Source organism: Oryza brachyantha, chromosome 1, assembly GCF_000231095.2.
Source record: "Oryza brachyantha chromosome 1, ObraRS2, whole genome shotgun sequence".
NCBI lineage: Eukaryota > Viridiplantae > Streptophyta > Magnoliopsida > Poales > Poaceae > Oryza > Oryza brachyantha.
Window position 1 is genome coordinate 6,511,831 of NC_023163.2, and position 17,906 is coordinate 6,529,736.

Sequence of the window (17,906 nt, forward strand, 5' to 3'; positions counted from 1 at the left end):
TTGTTTTAAAATATTATATTAATATTTTTAAAATTTTTATAATTAATAATTAATTAATTGTATATTAGTATATTATTATGTTTTTCTATCGGATAACTTGCCTCCGTATTCTTCATGCCGAATGCGGCCAAAGTAATACGCCCGAAAGAAAATGCAGACAAATACATACCCATGCATGCATCGTCTCCCAAAAGCATATAAATTCAAACCGGCCATCGAAGTATCAACTGCAAAATATTTCAGAGAGTACCATTCTAATTTGTTTCGAGCGGCTGCGCGCGCTCCATGCAAAAATAGAAGGGCAATAGGAACGAGCGGACCGAAGCCGCTGGCCACCCGCCATTCCTGCCGCTTCCCACCACCCCACGGCGGCTCACCGCTCCGGTATATTTATCGCCCTCCCCGTCTCCGGCCACCCCAATCGATCCAGCCACCCCCCCCCCACCACCGCCGGCCACCTCGACCGACCCCCGCGACGCACTTCAGCTACCGGCACCAGCGACCGAGCGGTAACTAATAAAAAGGCCCAGCCATGGCGAGACCGGGGCACGCCACGACGTCGCTGCTCCTCGCCGTCGCCGCCGTGGCGGCGGCGGCCTCCTGCTGCCTGCCCACGGCCTCGGGCGACAACGCGGCGGTGGCGAACATCTGCAAGAGCACCCCGTACCCGGACCTGTGCACCGCCACGGCCGGGAAGCAGTCGGTGCGGTACGGCGCCGCCGTCGACGCGCTGGCGGTGCTCAACATGCAGGTGGACGCGTTCGCGATGCGCACCGCGGCGGCGCGGGAGCGCGTGTCGAGCGTGGCGAAGACGGCGTCGCCCGGCGCGGCGACGGCGCTGGACCTGTGCGACAGCCTCTACCTGGACGTGCTGGACAACCTGGGCGCGGCGCGCCGCGCCATCGGGTTCAAGGACGCCGTCACCATCCGCGCCATGATGGGCATGGCGGCGCAGGACATGCAGGGCTGCGACGAGCAGTTCAAGAAGGTCGGCGAGAAGAACCCCATGGACCGCTTCGACCAGTCGCTCCTCAAGATGTCCGAGAACTGCCGCGCCCTCTCCAAGATGATCTGATCGATCGATCGATCGCCGGCAGGCCGGCCGGCCGGCCGTCGACCAGCCGACGAACGCCGACGACCTTGTGCTGCTCATTCTGTTGAAGCTTTTCCTTTTGTTTTTTTTCCACTCTTTCAGTCTTATCTTGTTTCTTGGTAAAAAATGTGAAATGTGTTACGTACCTTGCAAATTGGTCTCAGAATAGGGGAGGCAAATTCAAGAGGGTTTTCTAATTTTGAATCGAAGTGTTGTAATTTTTGTTGTAAATTTGTAATCCACGATGTCAAATATGCATATTTTAAGTGTAACAACGAATCAAAGTATATATAGTACGATAATAACAAAAAATCGTGCATTTGCAATTCTAAAGGTAGACACTTTGAAAAACGCCATTGTCATTGGTTAATTGCCACCATGTCCAGCACATAAAATTTTATGGTGGCTCGTAATGCAAGCTTCACATTTTGGCCAATATAGATAATACTCAGGCCGCATTCTAAAGTGCTTTAACGGCTTAGCTACTTTTCGATTTGTGTTAGCATGCGTTTTCAAACGATTAAGGGGGTGTTTGTTTTTAGGGGCTAAAGTTTAGCCCTTAGTCACATCGGATGTTTGGACACTTATTATAAATAGTAAATATAGTCTATTAGTAAAACCCATTCATAATCTTGGACTAATTCGCGAGACGAATCTAATGAGCATAATTAATCCATGATTAGTCTATATGATGCTACGGTAGATATTTGCTAATTATGGCTTAATTAGGCTTAAAAAATTCATTTCGCGGATTAGCTCTTATTTATGAAATTGGTTTTTCTATTAGTGTATGTTTAATACTTCAAATTAGTGTCCAAACATCCGATGTGACATGGAACTAAAAAGTTTAGCCCCATCTAAACAACCCCTAAACGATATGTTTCATGCAAAAACTTTCTATATAAGTTGTTTAAAAAACTAATTAATCTATTTTAAATTTTTAATAATTACTAATTAATTAATCAATTATATACTAATCATGTTTATTGTTTTACGTGTGCCTAAATGCCTAATCGGCTAACGCAGACCTCCCTTTGGAACGCAGACTCACTTTGTCCTGAGTAATTGTTTCCTTTATATTTTAGCAGCAAGTTTATAAATATCTAAGAATACATAGGCCGCGTTACTTTGGAGGGGTGAAGTGGGTTAGTTATTCGGCACAGAAAACATAGTAATAGATTAGTATAGGCAAAATATTATCGTATAATTTACATTTCTCAAAACATGATAATTTTAATATTATTATAGGCCAAAATTGAACCTACACTAGTCAACGTTAACACGTAAACGAGAAATGAAGAGGTCAACTTGCATCAAATAAATATAGGGAACTAGGGCTGCGTTCGGCCCCTATGTTAGATAACTTATCTTCCTCTTTTTCGCGCGCACGCTTTCCCAACTGTTAAACAGTATATTTTTTGCAAAAATTTTCTATAAAAAAGTTGTTTTAAAAAATCATATTAATTCATTTTATATTTTTTTAATAATTAATTAATCATGTACTAATCTATTACTACGTTTTTCACGCAGGCTAAGTTATCTTACAAATGTTTTAAAAGAACGCGGCCTAGGTATTGTGTAGATTTCAAGTGACTTCTCATTCCCGCAAGGCCTCAATGGCGATGACAATCCAATAACAAGGTTGAACGATAAAGTATTCTAAGTAAACACAAAATAAATCTACCATCGATAAAAAAAATGCAAAACTATCGTAGAAGTATTCAAAATTATATAAAAATAAAGTAAAACTATGTACAATGACAAACCACGGTTAGTAGTGCACTTGTATTCAATGTGTAATCTCAGACTAATGAATAATTACAATCTTTCATACGCGACTCTAACAAATCTAAGTATAATGTGAATATGAAGGATCTGCACAAGAATCAGTTTATTCCCCCTTACCCCTTACGGTCTCTTCGCTTTGAAGGTTTTTCAAAGAAAATTTAGAGAAATTGAACTGTTTTCTCTAAAATTTCTTTGTTCGGCCCTGCTCCCAGCAACAATAACATTAATTAAGCCAGTAATAACCAAGTTCCTCGAAAGAAAGGAAAACGAAAAGAAGGAACAAAAGCAGTGGGAATTAGCAAACACCTGCAGAAAAAAAAAAGAAAATTAACCGAGGCTGTACAGATGGGCCGGGCTCAATCACAAGTGGGCCAACACAGCGAGTCCGGAAGTGGAATCACGGCAAACTCCAGTAGTAATAAATAAAATAAAAAAATGAAAATAAATGGCCAAGAATATTTGGATCGTGGTGTGCGCTTTAACTTCCCTTTCCCCGCGGCCGCTAGGGTTTCTCCTCTCTCTCTCTCTCTCACTCCTTTCCCCTCCCTCCGCCCCGACGCCTTGCTAGGGTTTTGGCCTCTCCCCTCCGCCGACTCCGCCTCCGCCGCCGCCGCCGCGAGGAGGAGGAGGAGGAGTGTCCAGCCCGCCAGCCATGTCGCTGCGCCCGAGCGAGCGGGTGGAGGTGCGGCGGAACCGCTACAAGGTGGCGGTGGACGCCGAGGAGGGGAGGCGGCGGCGCGAGGACAACATGGTCGAGATCCGCAAGAGCCGCCGCGAGGAGAGCCTCCTCAAGAAGCGCCGCGAGGGGCTGCAGGCCCAGGCCCCCGTCCCCGCCTCCGCCGCCCACGGCGTCGAGAAGAAGGTGAATATACACCCTAGATTCTCCCCCGCTCCCCTCACTCCGCCTCCGCTGATTCTATCCCGGAACTCCGGGATCAATTTTGTAGGTTGCTTTGTTGTAGTAGATTGCGCGTGAGGTCTCCGATTGGCTGACACCGTTAAGAGTTTTTTTTGGATTTGTTTGCTCCTATTTGTTTAACTGATGGGTCACTCTCGTCAGTTCATGACATGTTTCAGCTAGAAGTTTGGTGGTTCCAAGGATTTTGTCTTCCGTTCGTTCGTGTCTGTGATTGTGCGTAGAGTTCACCCCTGCATGTTTACTAGCGTGTGGTGGAGGGTGTGTTGCCTGTCCCTGTAGACAACACTAATAGCACACCAGCACCACGTTTTCATATGTCAATTAGTGACTTGATTTATGGTGTTCATTCTGTTGGAACAGTAGAGGTGCGAGGTGTGGTTAGTTGGCACGGTAATTAATCAGTTGACTGGGGCCTGTAACAATCATTTCCTGTTCATTTTTAGTGTATATCTCGCTGCTGTTTCATCATAGGTGTTGGTAGAAGCATACAAATTAGCTGATGCAGTCATCTGTATTTATAGTTATGTTTTATTGTGTTATGTAATGCTATTTTTGTTTTTCTCTTGGATGTAATTGAATTGAGGGAGTTTCATTACTGACACATTAAGAATATGCTTGCGCTTGTTGGTATTAGGTTTTGACTGTTCTGGCCATTTTAATTTATATTGTTTTACCTGTTTAATACTTGCTTGATTTTGTATGGGTCTTCCAAAGTTCGGCATGGGTGTCTTTATTACATGGAAGCAGAGAAATCATATAGTAGTGTTTGCGATCACGTTTCTAGAGTTGTGCCACATCATACATAGATGTTACTGTTAATCTATCTCTGACCGTTGTTTTTTGCCCCATCCCAAAAGAGAAGCTACTTTTAGAGCAACCTCCTTTCAGACCCTTTCTGGGGTTTAATAACTGAAACTCGAGTGTTTGATATTTCTCTGGATTGTTTTAGCTCGAAAGCCTTCCTGCTATGATTGGAGGCGTTTATTCAGATGATAACAACCTTCAGCTTGAGGCCACGACACAGTTCCGCAAGTTGCTTTCTATAGGTACTAACCTCTTAAATGTTTTAGGTTATGTTGTAAAACTATTATCTTGAGCAAAACTTAGTTACTAATTACACTCATTACAATTTTTAATCAGAGAGGAGTCCTCCAATTGAAGAGGTTATTCAATCAGGTGTTGTTCCTAGATTCGTGCAGTTTCTTACCAGGGAGGATTTCCCCCAGCTCCAGGTGTGTGCCAATATAATAATAATTTTTTCATAACCGGGTAGGTTCAAATCATAATTGATTTGTTACTGTGGTGCTTTTGAATTATCTTTTGTAGTTCGAAGCTGCATGGGCACTTACAAACATTGCATCTGGCACTTCGGAGAACACAAAGGTTGTCATTGATCATGGGGCTGTACCAATATTTGTGAAGCTTCTTGGTTCTTCTAGTGATGATGTTCGTGAGCAGGTATGTGATTATCTCCTGACTCATGTCATTTTGCCTCCCTGTATGTCTTTGACTTGAGTACATTGCTGAAGTTATTAAATGCTTTTATCTGTTGAAAAAAAATCAAAGGCTGTGTGGGCATTAGGCAATGTTGCTGGTGATTCCCCTAAGTGCCGTGACCTTGTTCTTGCGAATGGTGCATTGCTGCCTTTGCTAGCACAGCTGAATGAGCACGCTAAGCTCTCTATGCTAAGGAATGCAACCTGGACTTTATCGAACTTTTGCAGAGGAAAACCACAACCATCATTTGATCAGGTTTTGACAGTTTCTTTTTTACTTTACTGTAGTTGGTAATGACAATTTCATAACTTGATGTTTATTGGGTGTCTATAGACTAGGCCTGCTCTTCCAGCACTGGCACGGCTTATTCACTCCAATGATGAGGAAGTTCTCACTGATGCATGCTGGGCTCTTTCATATTTATCTGATGGCACTAATGACAAGATCCAAGCTGTGATTGAAGCTGGTGTTTGTCCCCGCCTTGTGGAGCTTCTCCTGTATGTGACAATGTTGCATTACAATTTTCTGCCATTGAATTTTATATTCTTATTTGCTATTCTCATGTATACTCATTTATACTGTTTTCAACATGAAGTCATCCATCACCTTCAGTTCTTATACCCGCACTACGAACCGTTGGAAATATTGTAACTGGAGATGACGCGCAAACTCAGGTATTGCATTGATTGCATCTCCTTTAGATTTGACATATTTTGTGTTGGTTGATACTTGATAGTAACGACCCCTGAACTGTTGAGCTTATCTTTTTGACGTGATGTTCATTTCAGTGGATATTGAATTTTATGTTTGTTATATCTTGCATGTAATATGTCTAATGTTCCAGAAAAATATATGTGAAAAATGAAATGCTCAAGTCTGTCATATATATGCACATGCTCCAATTTGATCTCTCACATTAACCTTGGTATCCATTAATTGAAGAGTTGTCTAGTTTGTGTCACTCTAGTTTCGATACACCTACAAATCTAACAGATGAACAGAACATTCACTGCCTGCTTTGCTGTTACATAAGTTATAAAGAATAATGTTCACCTGAATGGCAAATTACCAATAAGTAGCTGCTGCACTTGTTTCAGCTAAAGTTGGCTTTTCTTATGGTATGCTTCTTATTTTGGAGTTCTTTAAGAAATCTGGGAGATTTTTGCTGCTATGCTATAGATGATGTGCGTGCTAATATGAAATATTTAGTGTAGATTGCAGCATGAAAGTTAATTGCTCTTTTTTGCAACTCATATTGCCATCTCAGCATCATATCTTTTTGTTGTATAGTGCATCATTGACCATCAAGCCCTCCCCTGCCTCCTAAATCTCTTGACACAAAATCACAAGAAAAGTATCAAGAAAGAAGCCTGCTGGACTATTTCAAATATTACTGCTGGTAACAAAGATCAGATACAGGTATGCATATAGACTACAGAAATACTGACATACTTAGCTTTTGCTGCTGAAGGATTTAAGTAGTGCACATACCTTGAAACAATTACCCGATGATTCGTCACAGTTGGGAACCTATGCACTTAGATTAGATGCACATGTTCCATACTTAACCTATAGGTTTTGATTGTACATGTTCTGATATGCTCAACAATTTTCTGCATTGGCTACATAGGCTGTGATAAATGCTGGCATCATTGGTCCTTTGGTGAATCTGCTCCAAACAGCAGAGTTTGATATCAAGAAAGAAGCTGCATGGGCCATCTCAAATGCTACTTCAGGCGGTACCCATGATCAAATCAAGTACGATCACTCAACTTGCGCCAATGCTATTCAGCTTTATGCATTGCAATATAACTGCTTTCATTTTAAGCTTCACTTGGATTTGAATATTGTATGCCTTTTTAAAATAGGTATTTGGTGTCTGAGGGTTGCATCAAGCCATTATGTGATCTTCTTCTCAGCCCGGATCCAAGGATTGTTACAGTTTGTTTGGAGGGTCTCGAGAACATTCTTAAAGTTGGAGAAACTGACAAGACCTTGGCTGCGGGTGATGTGAATGTCTTTGCCCAGATGATCGATGAAGCGGAAGGCCTGGAAAAGATTGAGAACCTGCAGAGCCATGATAACAATGAGATCTATGAAAAAGCTGTGAAGATTCTTGAGGCATACTGGATGGAAGAGGAGGATGATGCAATGGGAGCGACCACGGAAGCTGCACCTCAAACTTTCGACTTTGGCCAAGGAGGTGGCGCCTCCCAATTCAAGTAAAAATACAGGTGCGCTCAATTCTCAACATGATTGTATCTATTTCTCACTGTTTCCACTCTTACCATTCCTCTATGTGCATATCATTCACTTGAGGCAAACATCTCAATGATTCCAAATTTCCTCGACAGATTTGACGAGAGGCGGTAAATCATGGCCACTGCGCGGAGTAATGAATTGTTCTGGTGGTGCAATAAGCTTAAGATTCCATGGAAGCAGGGTCGCATTATTTCGAACTGATCACGGGTGTCATATCACTACGTCTGTAACAGGGATCATAACGGTCAAGCTTTGAAAGTCTGCGTTTTTCATCAGGCTACTACCATGTAGTGTTTGCATCTTTTAGTATGGCGTGCAACATTTTGCTACTTGTATAGCCTGAGTCGGAGCTTCTCCAAAGCCACTACGACACATTCCTGAAGCGTTTGGTTTTGAGTTTCGTCAGGAGTGTGATGAGTTGCAGTTTGTCCGAACATGTAAACCAATCACGCCTTTTTAAATTATATTGCTAGGGTCTCTTCGGTTTTATTACTCTATTTGCGCCTGCATTTTTTGTTTCTCCATGTTTACATTTTGCTGGTACTGCACGTAGTACTGAATAATTCGTCCTAAAATACTACTGTTATTTCAAGCTTGTTTAGCATTTAGGAGTATTAAGGGTTGGAAACAATGTTTTCAAGTAGTCTAGTCGACTCTAGTTGCCATGGAACCGATCAGGCGATTAGTTGCAATTGGTCGTCCATATAGTTTTCTAGTATATTTTAGTGGGACATATACATAATATATAATATATATTCTTATATGTAGTTATATATATATGTACACACTATCATGATCTATAGTTATATATATAGTCCATATAGTTTTCTAGTATATTTTAGTGGGACATATACATAATATATAATATATATTCCTATATGTAGTTATATATATGTACACACTATCATGATCTATAGTTATATATATACACTATATCATGATCAAGCGGCTGCCATGAGAGAATAAGAGAGAATAAGAAGAGAGGTGATTGGCATGTGATGAGAGAATAAGAACAGAGGTGACACGCATGTGGTGGGTGTATTGCTAACCCCATTGGGCTATGGCCAAAAGTTAGCCTGTTCAGCAAGCAACAAGCAACCCGGACCTGGTTGTCCACCCCCTAATCGGATGACTAATCAGAATAGGTCGACGACTAGTCGGATGACTAAGGTTCCAGTCGAGCTAATCGAGCCGGAGTCCCTGATCAAGATCAGATCACCGATAAGAACGACTAATCGTGATTAATCGTGACTAATCGAAAAACTTAAAAACATTGGTTGGAAAAAAGTCATTATTAAATATTCAATCAATGGTTACTGAGTGTACTTGTGGTTAGGCGTATAATAAGGAGAAATTTCAATGAGATATGATGGATGTGACAAGATAGTTTTTTAGACATTACGGGGGTTATTTTTTATGTTTCATTAAAAAGTTCAAACGATATATTTGTAAATAAAAAACATTTATAAATAAAAAGTTTATATACGTATTATTAATAATCTAAAAGCAAACACTGAAAAATAAACTTTGATAAAAAATTCTTAAAATTAATTTTAAATTTTAGCTTATAAACATGGTGGGTGTACAAGTATTTTGAGGGCGGGTCGGTTATAGCAAGTGACAAGGGATGCTAATAGATGTAATGACAAATGAAGTATATTTCACAAATCAAATCATATTTCTGTTAAAACAAATTATGTGACATAAGGCAAGTAATCCAAATGCCCTATTTATGCAAGTCACCAAAGGACACGTTGAGAAGAGGAAAAGGGAGACACCACCGTCTTTGCTGTCTGCTCAGCTCAAATCGTTCGTCTCGAGCGTTTCAAACATCCGCGCACTCCTTGGTGACGCACGTCGCGTGGTTGGGCTGCACCTGGCACGCGGCCGGCGTGATCTCCGGCGCGCTCGGCGCTGTCGGCGGCGGCGGCGGCGGGCGAGGCCCGTGCGGCATCGCCGGCGGTGGCTGCAGAGGGTGGTGCGGTGCGCCAGGGTGCGGGGCGCCGCTGTGGCCGACGTAGTAGCCGCCTCCACCGCCGGGGTACTGCGCCCGCAGCCTGTTCGTCTGCAGGGCCGTGACGTAGACGACGAAGCCGACGACGACGGTGATGAGGCCCAGGATTCCCGCCGCCGCGAACACCCCCGGGCGCACCCGGTGGCACACCGGCCGCGGTTTCCGCCAGTCGCTGACGTGGCCGGACTCCACCGCGATCCCGACCATGAGCATCACCTCCGCCAGCCCGAAGCAGATCCTGCGCCGCCGCACCATCGAGCGTTTGTTAGAACCCAAGCAAGCATGGCGTCATCAATGGCGGAATGTAGTGCAAGTGCTAGCTGACGTACCAGGTGACGAAGAAGAGGCAGCAGGTCTGCCAGGTGAGCCTGGCGGGGTCGGCGGGCACGCGCGGGTGCCCGTCCGCGACGGCGAGCCCCGCGGCCGAGGAGTCCGGCGCGGCGACGGCGAGCAGCATGTACGCGTGCTCGGCGAACATGGCGACGGCGAGCAGCAGGAACGCCCCGATGGCGAACGCCAGCGGCGCGCGGCCGCTGGAGTTGTAGAAGCACACGTCTACCTGCCCGGCGGCCTCCGTGCCGCCGCCGACGGTCATGAGGTAGTGCGACGTCTCGGAGCGCGACCCCTCCGCGGCGAGGCAGAGGATGAACCCGACGATGCCGCAGAGCACGGAGAGCGCCACGAGCGACACCGCCGCCCGCCCGCTCGACCGCGCCGCCCGCCGCTCCTGCGCCTTCCGCAGCGACAGGTCGTCGTGCGTCACCGCCGGCATCGCCGCCTGCATCTGTATGACCCAACCCCCCGACAACTCAACCAACCCAAGCTACACACCACCACAACAACGCAACCAACTATCTCGCCTGCCGATGAGCCGTCGCTTTCCCCTGGCCTATATAAGGCGGCGACTTCACCGGAGCCGGAGGAGAGAAAGAGAGAGAGAATATGTGGTTGCACCGGTGGGAGGGGAAGGAATTGGGGGGAGGGGGAGATCGTGGAGGCAGCAAGGGAGGAATCCACGCCGGCGCCGGAGGGGTTCCGTGCGGCGGGGGTGGAGGCGACATTCGGATTCGGTTGCTTTCGCCTTTTGCACCGGCTGCCGCTGGCTGGTTCGCTCGTCCCGCGAGGTGTGCCTTACCTTTTTTGGCGGGAAAAAAGCGGATCGCTTTGGGAGAGAGCCTTCCGGTGCCAACGACGCAGCGAATCGAGAGCTTGATAGATGAAAAGGTGTGCAGTGACTGCTGCCTCCGTCTCATGGTTGAATTGATTTTTCTGGTTGCAACGTTTAATCATTTGTTTTATTTAAAAATTTAGTATAAATATAAAAATGATAAATTGTGTTTAAAGGTTTTTTATAATAAAATAAGTTACCAGCAAAATAAATGATATTTCCATAATTTTTGAATAAGATAAATAATTAAACATTGTAACAAAAATATTAAACATATTACTCCCAGCTGACCTGCGCTTTTAGTAGAGTTCCAGTTCTGGAGACTCGGGATTGTCAAACGTTCGATTCGATTCTAGTACATTTTACCATCAATAAACATAAGTTTTACATAGCATGTTATGATATAAGTGTTCCTTTTCTTTTGGTCGTCATCAGTTAACTTCTACTGATACTTTTTAGTTTTATTCCTAATGGCCAAAGTATGCAGCATAGGTGCGTTATTTTCCCCGGTACTGTTACTCTGGCTTTTGCACGTAAATTTACCGATCTGATAAACAGTATATTTTTTTAATAAAAAGTTTCAATATATAAGTTTATCATTTTATATGTTTAGAATAAATATTTAAACTTATAGTAGTTAATTTCATCGTTTATACTATTAGATAACTCTAAAAAATTAAATAATCTTTCAACAACCAAACAGACAACCATGGGAGTAAGTCTTATAAGATTATCTATTTTACAGTCACCTAGAATAAAACAAGAGAAAATTACAATTACAATGTTGTCATTATAATTTTGCTAAATTGAAGACATGTTATCTTTGACCCACATGTTATTGACTCATATGTGTTCTACATATCAAAATGAGATAACAGCGACATATCTCTAACTTTGTAAAATCATAATGACACGGTTATAAATTTCTAAAGAATAATGGTGTCAAATAAAAATCACATCCAGAAATGAGCAGCTACAGCCTGATGCCCATTTTCGCCGACGAGTGAGAATGAGCTTCCAGAAATTTCACATGCAATTTATTGGGCTAGACAAACCAGAAAGCCTCAACGATAGACGTCGGCTATACCTCAACCAAAGCCCAAGACAATATACTTGAGCTTTCCCACCACGATTGGCCCGTTTTCCTTCTAACCAGAAAGAGAAAAGATCATTTTCCCTCACTTAACTATTGGCTGAATTTAATTTAGATCCCTCAACCATAAAACCGGGTACAAAAGCTCCCTCATTTATCAATACCAGTTTAATAAATCTCCTCGAGCTATTTTAAGAGAGGTTTTGACTGACACGTAAGCGACACATCAGTGACATGTAAGTGACACGTCAGCGGAGCGCCCATGTCAGCCAAAACAACCAAGATATATTTATTAATCCGGTATTGATAATCGAGAGAGCTTATCTACCCGGTTTTATGGTCAAGGGACCTAAATTAAATTCAGCTAACAGTTGAGGGAGGGAAAATGACTTTTCTCGACCGGAAATAGGCGGCGAATACAGGTGGACGAGGACTCAAACTCTAGTTTACACATCGTTCGAGAATCGAGAAGGAGATAACCAAAGTCGACGGAAGAAAAAGGTCCATATCGCCCATCGTTTTCTTCCATTCCTTTTGCGATTTGCTACGTGAAGGCGAGTTGCTAGCTGCAAATCGACCATGTTGCCTCTGACCCCATCACACTACTCGCTCCAAGTCGACTGATTGATTAGCTTGGAGAGGACGTGCACATCTGCTTCAGCAGCAGGTCGCAACCAAATTTCTCTCTAATCGAGTTACCCAAAAAAAGAAAAAAATTCACACTAATCCTCGTCTCCAACAACCAACATCTCATGCATATATGCAGTCCAAACCTCCCGAAATTATCTACATAAACAAACACTGCAAATTAAACGAATCAAATTAATGCCCAAGTGAAAATTAAGAACAAGATTAGTTAATAATTAAGCTGATTGATCAATCAATAGAGAGGACAGGCTGATCATTTGAAGGAGTTTTCGTTCATTTCCTTGTCGCTCAATCGCTCATGCAGATTAATTAGTACTAATAGAAGATAATTGTGTGTGTGATGATGTCCAACAGCCGACCGCTAAACATGTATTGCTGTCCTAATTGCCATTAAGCCGACAGGCCCCCGAAATCATCGACGGATCGTCTCACTCAATCCAAATATATATGTGGCCCTTTTTTGGACTTGCAATCCAAGGATTACTTTGGGTATTTTTAGTTGGGGTGTCTCAATATCTCTGGGAGAGAAAAAAGAAATTCAGAAAAAAAATCTCTGGGAGAAAAGCCAAAGGATGCTATGTACAAAGCCTACACCTTTTTATGTCTTTATGTATGTATATATACGTTTGTAGGGAGAAATGTAGCTGAACTCACACCACACGCGTTTGCCATCGGACATACGTGTGGATCGAAGCTGGTGAGAAGAAATCGTAACGGTTTCAGCTCATTTTGCCTTTTGAATTTTCTTTTCAATTGCATAAAGGATATGTATGGACAATTTTACTATCCTGAGAAGTATATCTGGATACCAATATTTACTATTAAAATTTTGGTATCTTAATATATAAATTAATTATAGATACTAAATTTTATATTAAAAAGTACTGAACCCATCAAACCTTACGGATTTATAGAGCACTCATTTTGAATTACGAATGGTCAATGGTGAAACGGTATGTTACATGCTTCAAATAACTCACTGCGTTTGTTTTTTTTTACCTTCGGCAATTCTTATCCCCATCTTCTTCGTCGTACATGATCTTTTACTAAATAATTATCATGTATTATATGGTTGTCCAAACACTTATACGTCTACGCGCCATTCTCGGCATCCAACTCTGTCACAATACCATTAATTCGACCTTAGTTCATATATTAAAATGAACATTTTACAAATTTAAACATCAAATTATATTATAGTATCATAAGCTCGTGTACCAACGATATAATATATATACTCATTTTTGTTATAACCTTGGAGGCAGAATCATATAAAAAAATCTAAACATAAATTAGTTTATCTGTTTATGATATAAACATGACGCAGCTAATTATTTGTTGATCGATCGATTGCCAATTTAAAATTTGAACTCCTGTGTTTTTTTTTTACCCAATCAACACGTCATTGGCCCTAGGTAGCCCAGCCCTCGAGAATTAAGAAGCAGCGGTTTGCCAAAACTTGGTCACCCAAGTCGTGCCACCACAGGAATACACACCTACTCCCTTCAAATTTTCAATCCGTTTGACTTTTATGTTTACATTAACCGCTCGTTTTATAAAAATATTTACATAATTATTATTTATTTTATTAAAATTTTAGTTTATTAAAAATACTTTAATCATTACTTATAATTTATGCACATTTATATAGAAATTGAATAAGAGGAACGATCGAACATATATCCATAAATCGGTGGTGTTAAATAAAAGGAAGTATTATATAGTATATATACACACACGGTATTTTATACCAGTAACCACTTTCTCCCATGCACAATATATACGCCCGTAGATCACTCGCATACTTTTGCTCGCCGCACGTATTATTGTACAATCTGTTTCACGTTGGTTTGTTTTCTCACTCTGATCGCTGTCGCTCGTACGTGTGTTCGTCTCTATATTTTCGCACTAATCCAAATAATAAAATTTGAACTATATTCCTGCAGGTTTGTGCATGACAGCACTGCTGCATATCTGCGTGCGTGCATGCAGGGTGCTCGCCACGGTCATCGAAGCTTTGATTAATTAGATCGAAACAGGCCACAAATCGATAAAAAGATTTGTGTTGACCCTGCCGGGTCTAAGGTATAAATACTAATTATTAGTGCTTAATTGAGCTACACATGGTGGCCAAATCTAACCTTAATTAAGTTCGAAATTAAGCCGTTGGAAGAGGCTGGTCAGCCCGATGCTCGCTCGCTAGCTAGGTGCACTTCCGTTCCACTATGCCAGTTTATGTTTATATACAAGTACTAATGAATTTAAAAACATAGGTAAACCATATATAAGAATCAGCGGATGATAAGCAAGACTAATTATCCTCGTTTATTGGTCAAAATTTAAATTTAAAACTTAAATTTTTAGTTGATATCGATGTTTTCTAATCGTAGTTTATTTTTCAACCTTTGTTTTTAGATAGCTAAGGACACGAATATAAAATTTTTATCCATAAATTATTTTTAATTGTTAATAAGCGGTTTCGCTTATACTTGTTAAAAGCAAAATGATGAGGTTGAAAGATTTACAATATGGAACGAATTGAATAACATTCTCTTTTCATATTAAAATTGATTAAATATGTATGTTTAACCCATCCAATATATATATATTAATCCCTTTGGTCTCACGTTATAAGATTTTCACGCATCGACTAGATTCATATGGTTGCTAATAGATTAAAACACATATATTGATTAGTGAATGGATAAAAAAAATTAAAAGTCTTGTGATATGAAACAGATGGATTACTACCATGCAAATTAAAAGCATACGAAAGATTTCAACAACGTTGCATGACATTTCTAATTAAACATATGCTCTATTTACATGAGCATCTAACGTTCGTAACTTTTCTCAAAATCTTTATCTCTTCCAAACAGTCCAGATTATCACCAAGATTCTAATAATAAGATATTATAGAATTCATAAAATAAAGCAAAACAATACATCTTCTACAAATTTTCAATAGTCAACTTTCACCGGTTATTTTTCATCAGAATTTTAAACTCTCTAGACAAGACAACAGTTATCTTACACATCTTTACATTTTTCACCGTTGAATCTAAACTCATCTCAGAAAATCTTAGAGCAAGAGATTGAAATGATTACTGCCTCTTCATTGTCATAAATATTTAATATTTAGGGCAAAATTCTATCGAGCTTAAAAATTTTTGGTCTCCAATAATTGCTTAAAAACCAAACAAATTATACTATAAGGTAGGTTTACTTTGAAAATGCCGTCATAATGTTGTAATCATATTTTATAATCTTACTGTGACATAAAATTGATCAACAAGTGTTAAAACCTCAACCAAATTTTGCTCTTAAACGCCAGATATTTTTTGTATCGGTATACATATGACTATTCAAAAATTTTATAGAAATAAATATAAGTAATAAAATAAATATATTTAGTAATTAATACATAGTACAACGGCATAAATGATATTCCATCCGTTCCACACATATATAAAAGATACGTGAAAAAATCTAAACAAAATCAACACATCCTAAGGTTGGAAGGATGCATTTTACCGTGAAAATGATCATTTACCGAAATGCCACGAGACAACGTCGTACAGCAGTACAGCACGCGATCGACGCTCACTCGTGCGCAGTTACAAATAGTACCGCCCCGCCCGCTAACCACTCCCCACGTCTCCTTCAAAAACCCCACCGCATCGCGTCGCACGCTTCCCCGCTTCCCTCGCCTTCCCTTCACTCCGCCGCGGATGCAGAGCCACGCCGTCGACGACGCCGGGGGGACGAGCCCCGTCGCCACGGCGCCGTCCAGCCCCACCCGCCGCCTCTGCCCCAGGGACGACGACGACGATGGTGGCGGCGGCGGCAGCGGGCACTTGTTCTTCTTCAGCGCCCCGGCCAGCCCCGTGCACTACATCCTCCGCTCGCCGCCGTCCTCCACCGCTGCGTCGACAGCGGCGGCGGGGCACTGCGCTCCCGCCGTCGGGGAGGGTGATCACTACGGATGCGGCGGCGCGGGGGATTTCGAGTTCGCCGCGCGGCAGCATGGGGATGGGGATGGCGGCGCCGCCGCGATGAGCTCGGCGGAGGAGCTGTTCGTCGCTGGGCGCATCCGCGTCGGGTGCCTCTCCCCCATACGGCAAGAGGCCGGCTTCGGGGAGCAGCAGGAGGAGTACGAGGAGGTGGTGGGAGGAGGAGATGCCGGCGGCGATGGCCAACGGCCGCGGCCTCGCCGGGCCAGATCGGCGTCGCCGCCGCGGAGCCCGCGTCCAGCCAACAAGGTCACGGCGCCATCGGACTCCTTCCCCTCAGCGTCGTCGTCGTCTTCCTCCACCTCCTCCTCCTCCTCCACCAAGAACACTCGCCGGCGGATATCGCTGCGGGACCTCCTCCTCGGCGGCACCGCGAACAACAGCAACTCATCCGCCGCCGCCGCCATCACCGGCGCTGCCGCCGAGAGGTCGTCGGGCTTCTGGCCCCCGTCCATCTGGCCGTCGTCGCGGTCCAAGAAGACCAGCACGCTCGCGCTGCCCTGCCCGTGCCCGGCGCCGGCGCCGCCGCTGCAGCCAGCCCGCCGGTCCACCTCGTCGGACAGGTCGTCGGCGCCGCGGCGGCGCACCACGTCGCTGCCTTACCGGCAGGGGCTGGTCCTCGGATGCCTCGGGTTCGGGGCCCGGAGCTACGGGCTTGCCAAGTCAATGCATCCGCTTTCATCACGGTAAAGGCGTAAACGAAAAAGCCGCCTTCAAAGGGAAACCGATAAAATCTCTGCATTTTTCAGTTCATAGAACTTTACATAATCTTGCGAGGGCTTGCATGAAAAAAAGGGAGGAAAGAAAGGATGTAAATTAAAATTTTGTTCTGTTGCTTCTGTCCTTTTGTGGCAATGCTAAATTCATACTATTTTATATTCCTATGTTCATCATTAGTACAAGTCCTTGTGATGCATAAATTTATGCATTTGATTGGCTAGTTTGATCCTGTGTCCTTTGTTGGTTTGATTGTGACCTAAATAGCTAAATAACTATTTTTGTTAATTTTTTTTGCATGATCTAATAAAGTGCTTATTCTTAGAGTGCGTGGTGAAATATAGTAACATTCAAAATAGCCACAAAGATCAATTTATAAGTGATATTCAGCCTTCATTAATACAGTGTGCAACTCTTATTGCTTTCAAGAACAGATAAGCCCAACAATTGTCATCATCATCATCACCATTGTGTTTTCAAGTAGTTTTTGTTGCAAGTACTCTGTCAGCGAAGACAGTGAAGTCGGTAGGAAGTGGTAACAAACGGAGGAGTCCAAAATAAGCTTTTTCTATTTTGTCTCTTTGATTTGTTCATAGTGCAACCAAGATACCATGTTGCCATGCTTCAGTGAAAAAAGATGAGGCCTCACAATCTCAGTGATAGGTACGAGAGTGACACGCTACCGATCCATTCG

The 17,906-nt window shown here is 42.8% G+C and overlaps 4 protein-coding genes across 4 annotated transcripts; 3 read left to right on the forward strand and 1 right to left on the reverse strand.

Moving 5' to 3' along the window:
• The first annotated feature begins 435 nt into the window (after nt 1-435).
• On the forward strand, nt 436-1,324 carry LOC102714422. The gene has a single exon (XM_015832578.2). The coding sequence runs from the start codon at nt 533-535 to the stop codon at nt 1,073-1,075; it is 543 nt and encodes a 180-aa protein (XP_015688064.2). The 5' UTR covers nt 436-532; the 3' UTR covers nt 1,076-1,324.
• Nucleotides 1,325-3,338: 2,014 nt separating this feature from the next.
• On the forward strand, nt 3,339-8,056 carry LOC102719051 (importin subunit alpha-1a). The gene is made up of 11 exons (XM_040520141.1): nt 3,339-3,743; nt 4,750-4,846; nt 4,941-5,032; nt 5,127-5,258; nt 5,367-5,552; nt 5,631-5,794; nt 5,893-5,971; nt 6,588-6,716; nt 6,928-7,055; nt 7,166-7,531; nt 7,652-8,056. The coding sequence occupies exons 1-10, from the start codon at nt 3,534-3,536 to the stop codon at nt 7,521-7,523; spliced, it is 1,575 nt and encodes a 524-aa protein (XP_040376075.1). The 5' UTR covers nt 3,339-3,533; the 3' UTR covers nt 7,524-7,531; nt 7,652-8,056.
• A 1,086-nt stretch (nt 8,057-9,142) lies between these two features.
• LOC102714696 lies at nt 9,143-10,398 on the reverse strand. Its single transcript, XM_040520113.1, has 2 exons — nt 9,903-10,398; nt 9,143-9,811 (listed from the first exon to the last, which is right to left on the reverse strand). The coding sequence occupies exons 1-2, from the start codon at nt 10,355-10,357 to the stop codon at nt 9,385-9,387; spliced, it is 882 nt and encodes a 293-aa protein (XP_040376047.1). The 5' UTR covers nt 10,358-10,398; the 3' UTR covers nt 9,143-9,384.
• A 5,754-nt stretch (nt 10,399-16,152) lies between these two features.
• Nucleotides 16,153-17,471, forward strand: LOC121053238 (formin-like protein 7). The gene has a single exon (XM_040519811.1). The coding sequence runs from the start codon at nt 16,214-16,216 to the stop codon at nt 17,183-17,185; it is 972 nt and encodes a 323-aa protein (XP_040375745.1). The 5' UTR covers nt 16,153-16,213; the 3' UTR covers nt 17,186-17,471.
• Nucleotides 17,472-17,906: the final 435 nt, after the last annotated feature.

Coding starts and splice junctions, on each gene's coding strand:
- LOC102719051 (XM_040520141.1), top strand. CDS start 3,534: ATGTCGCTGCGCCCGAGCGAGCGGGTGGAGGTGCGGCGGAACCGCTAC. Junction 3,744..4,749: donor CCCACGGCGTCGAGAAGAAG/GTGAATATACAC, acceptor GGATTGTTTTAG/CTCGAAAGCCTTCCTGCTAT. Junction 5,972..6,587: donor GAGATGACGCGCAAACTCAG/GTATTGCATTGA, acceptor TTTGTTGTATAG/TGCATCATTGACCATCAAGC.
- LOC102714696 (XM_040520113.1), bottom strand. CDS start 10,357: ATGCAGGCGGCGATGCCGGCGGTGACGCACGACGACCTGTCGCTGCGG. Junction 9,812..9,902: donor TGCCTCTTCTTCGTCACCTG/GTACGTCAGCTA, acceptor GCGGCGGCGCAG/GATCTGCTTCGGGCTGGCGG.
- LOC102714422 (XM_015832578.2), top strand. CDS start 533: ATGGCGAGACCGGGGCACGCCACGACGTCGCTGCTCCTCGCCGTCGCC.
- LOC121053238 (XM_040519811.1), top strand. CDS start 16,214: ATGCAGAGCCACGCCGTCGACGACGCCGGGGGGACGAGCCCCGTCGCC.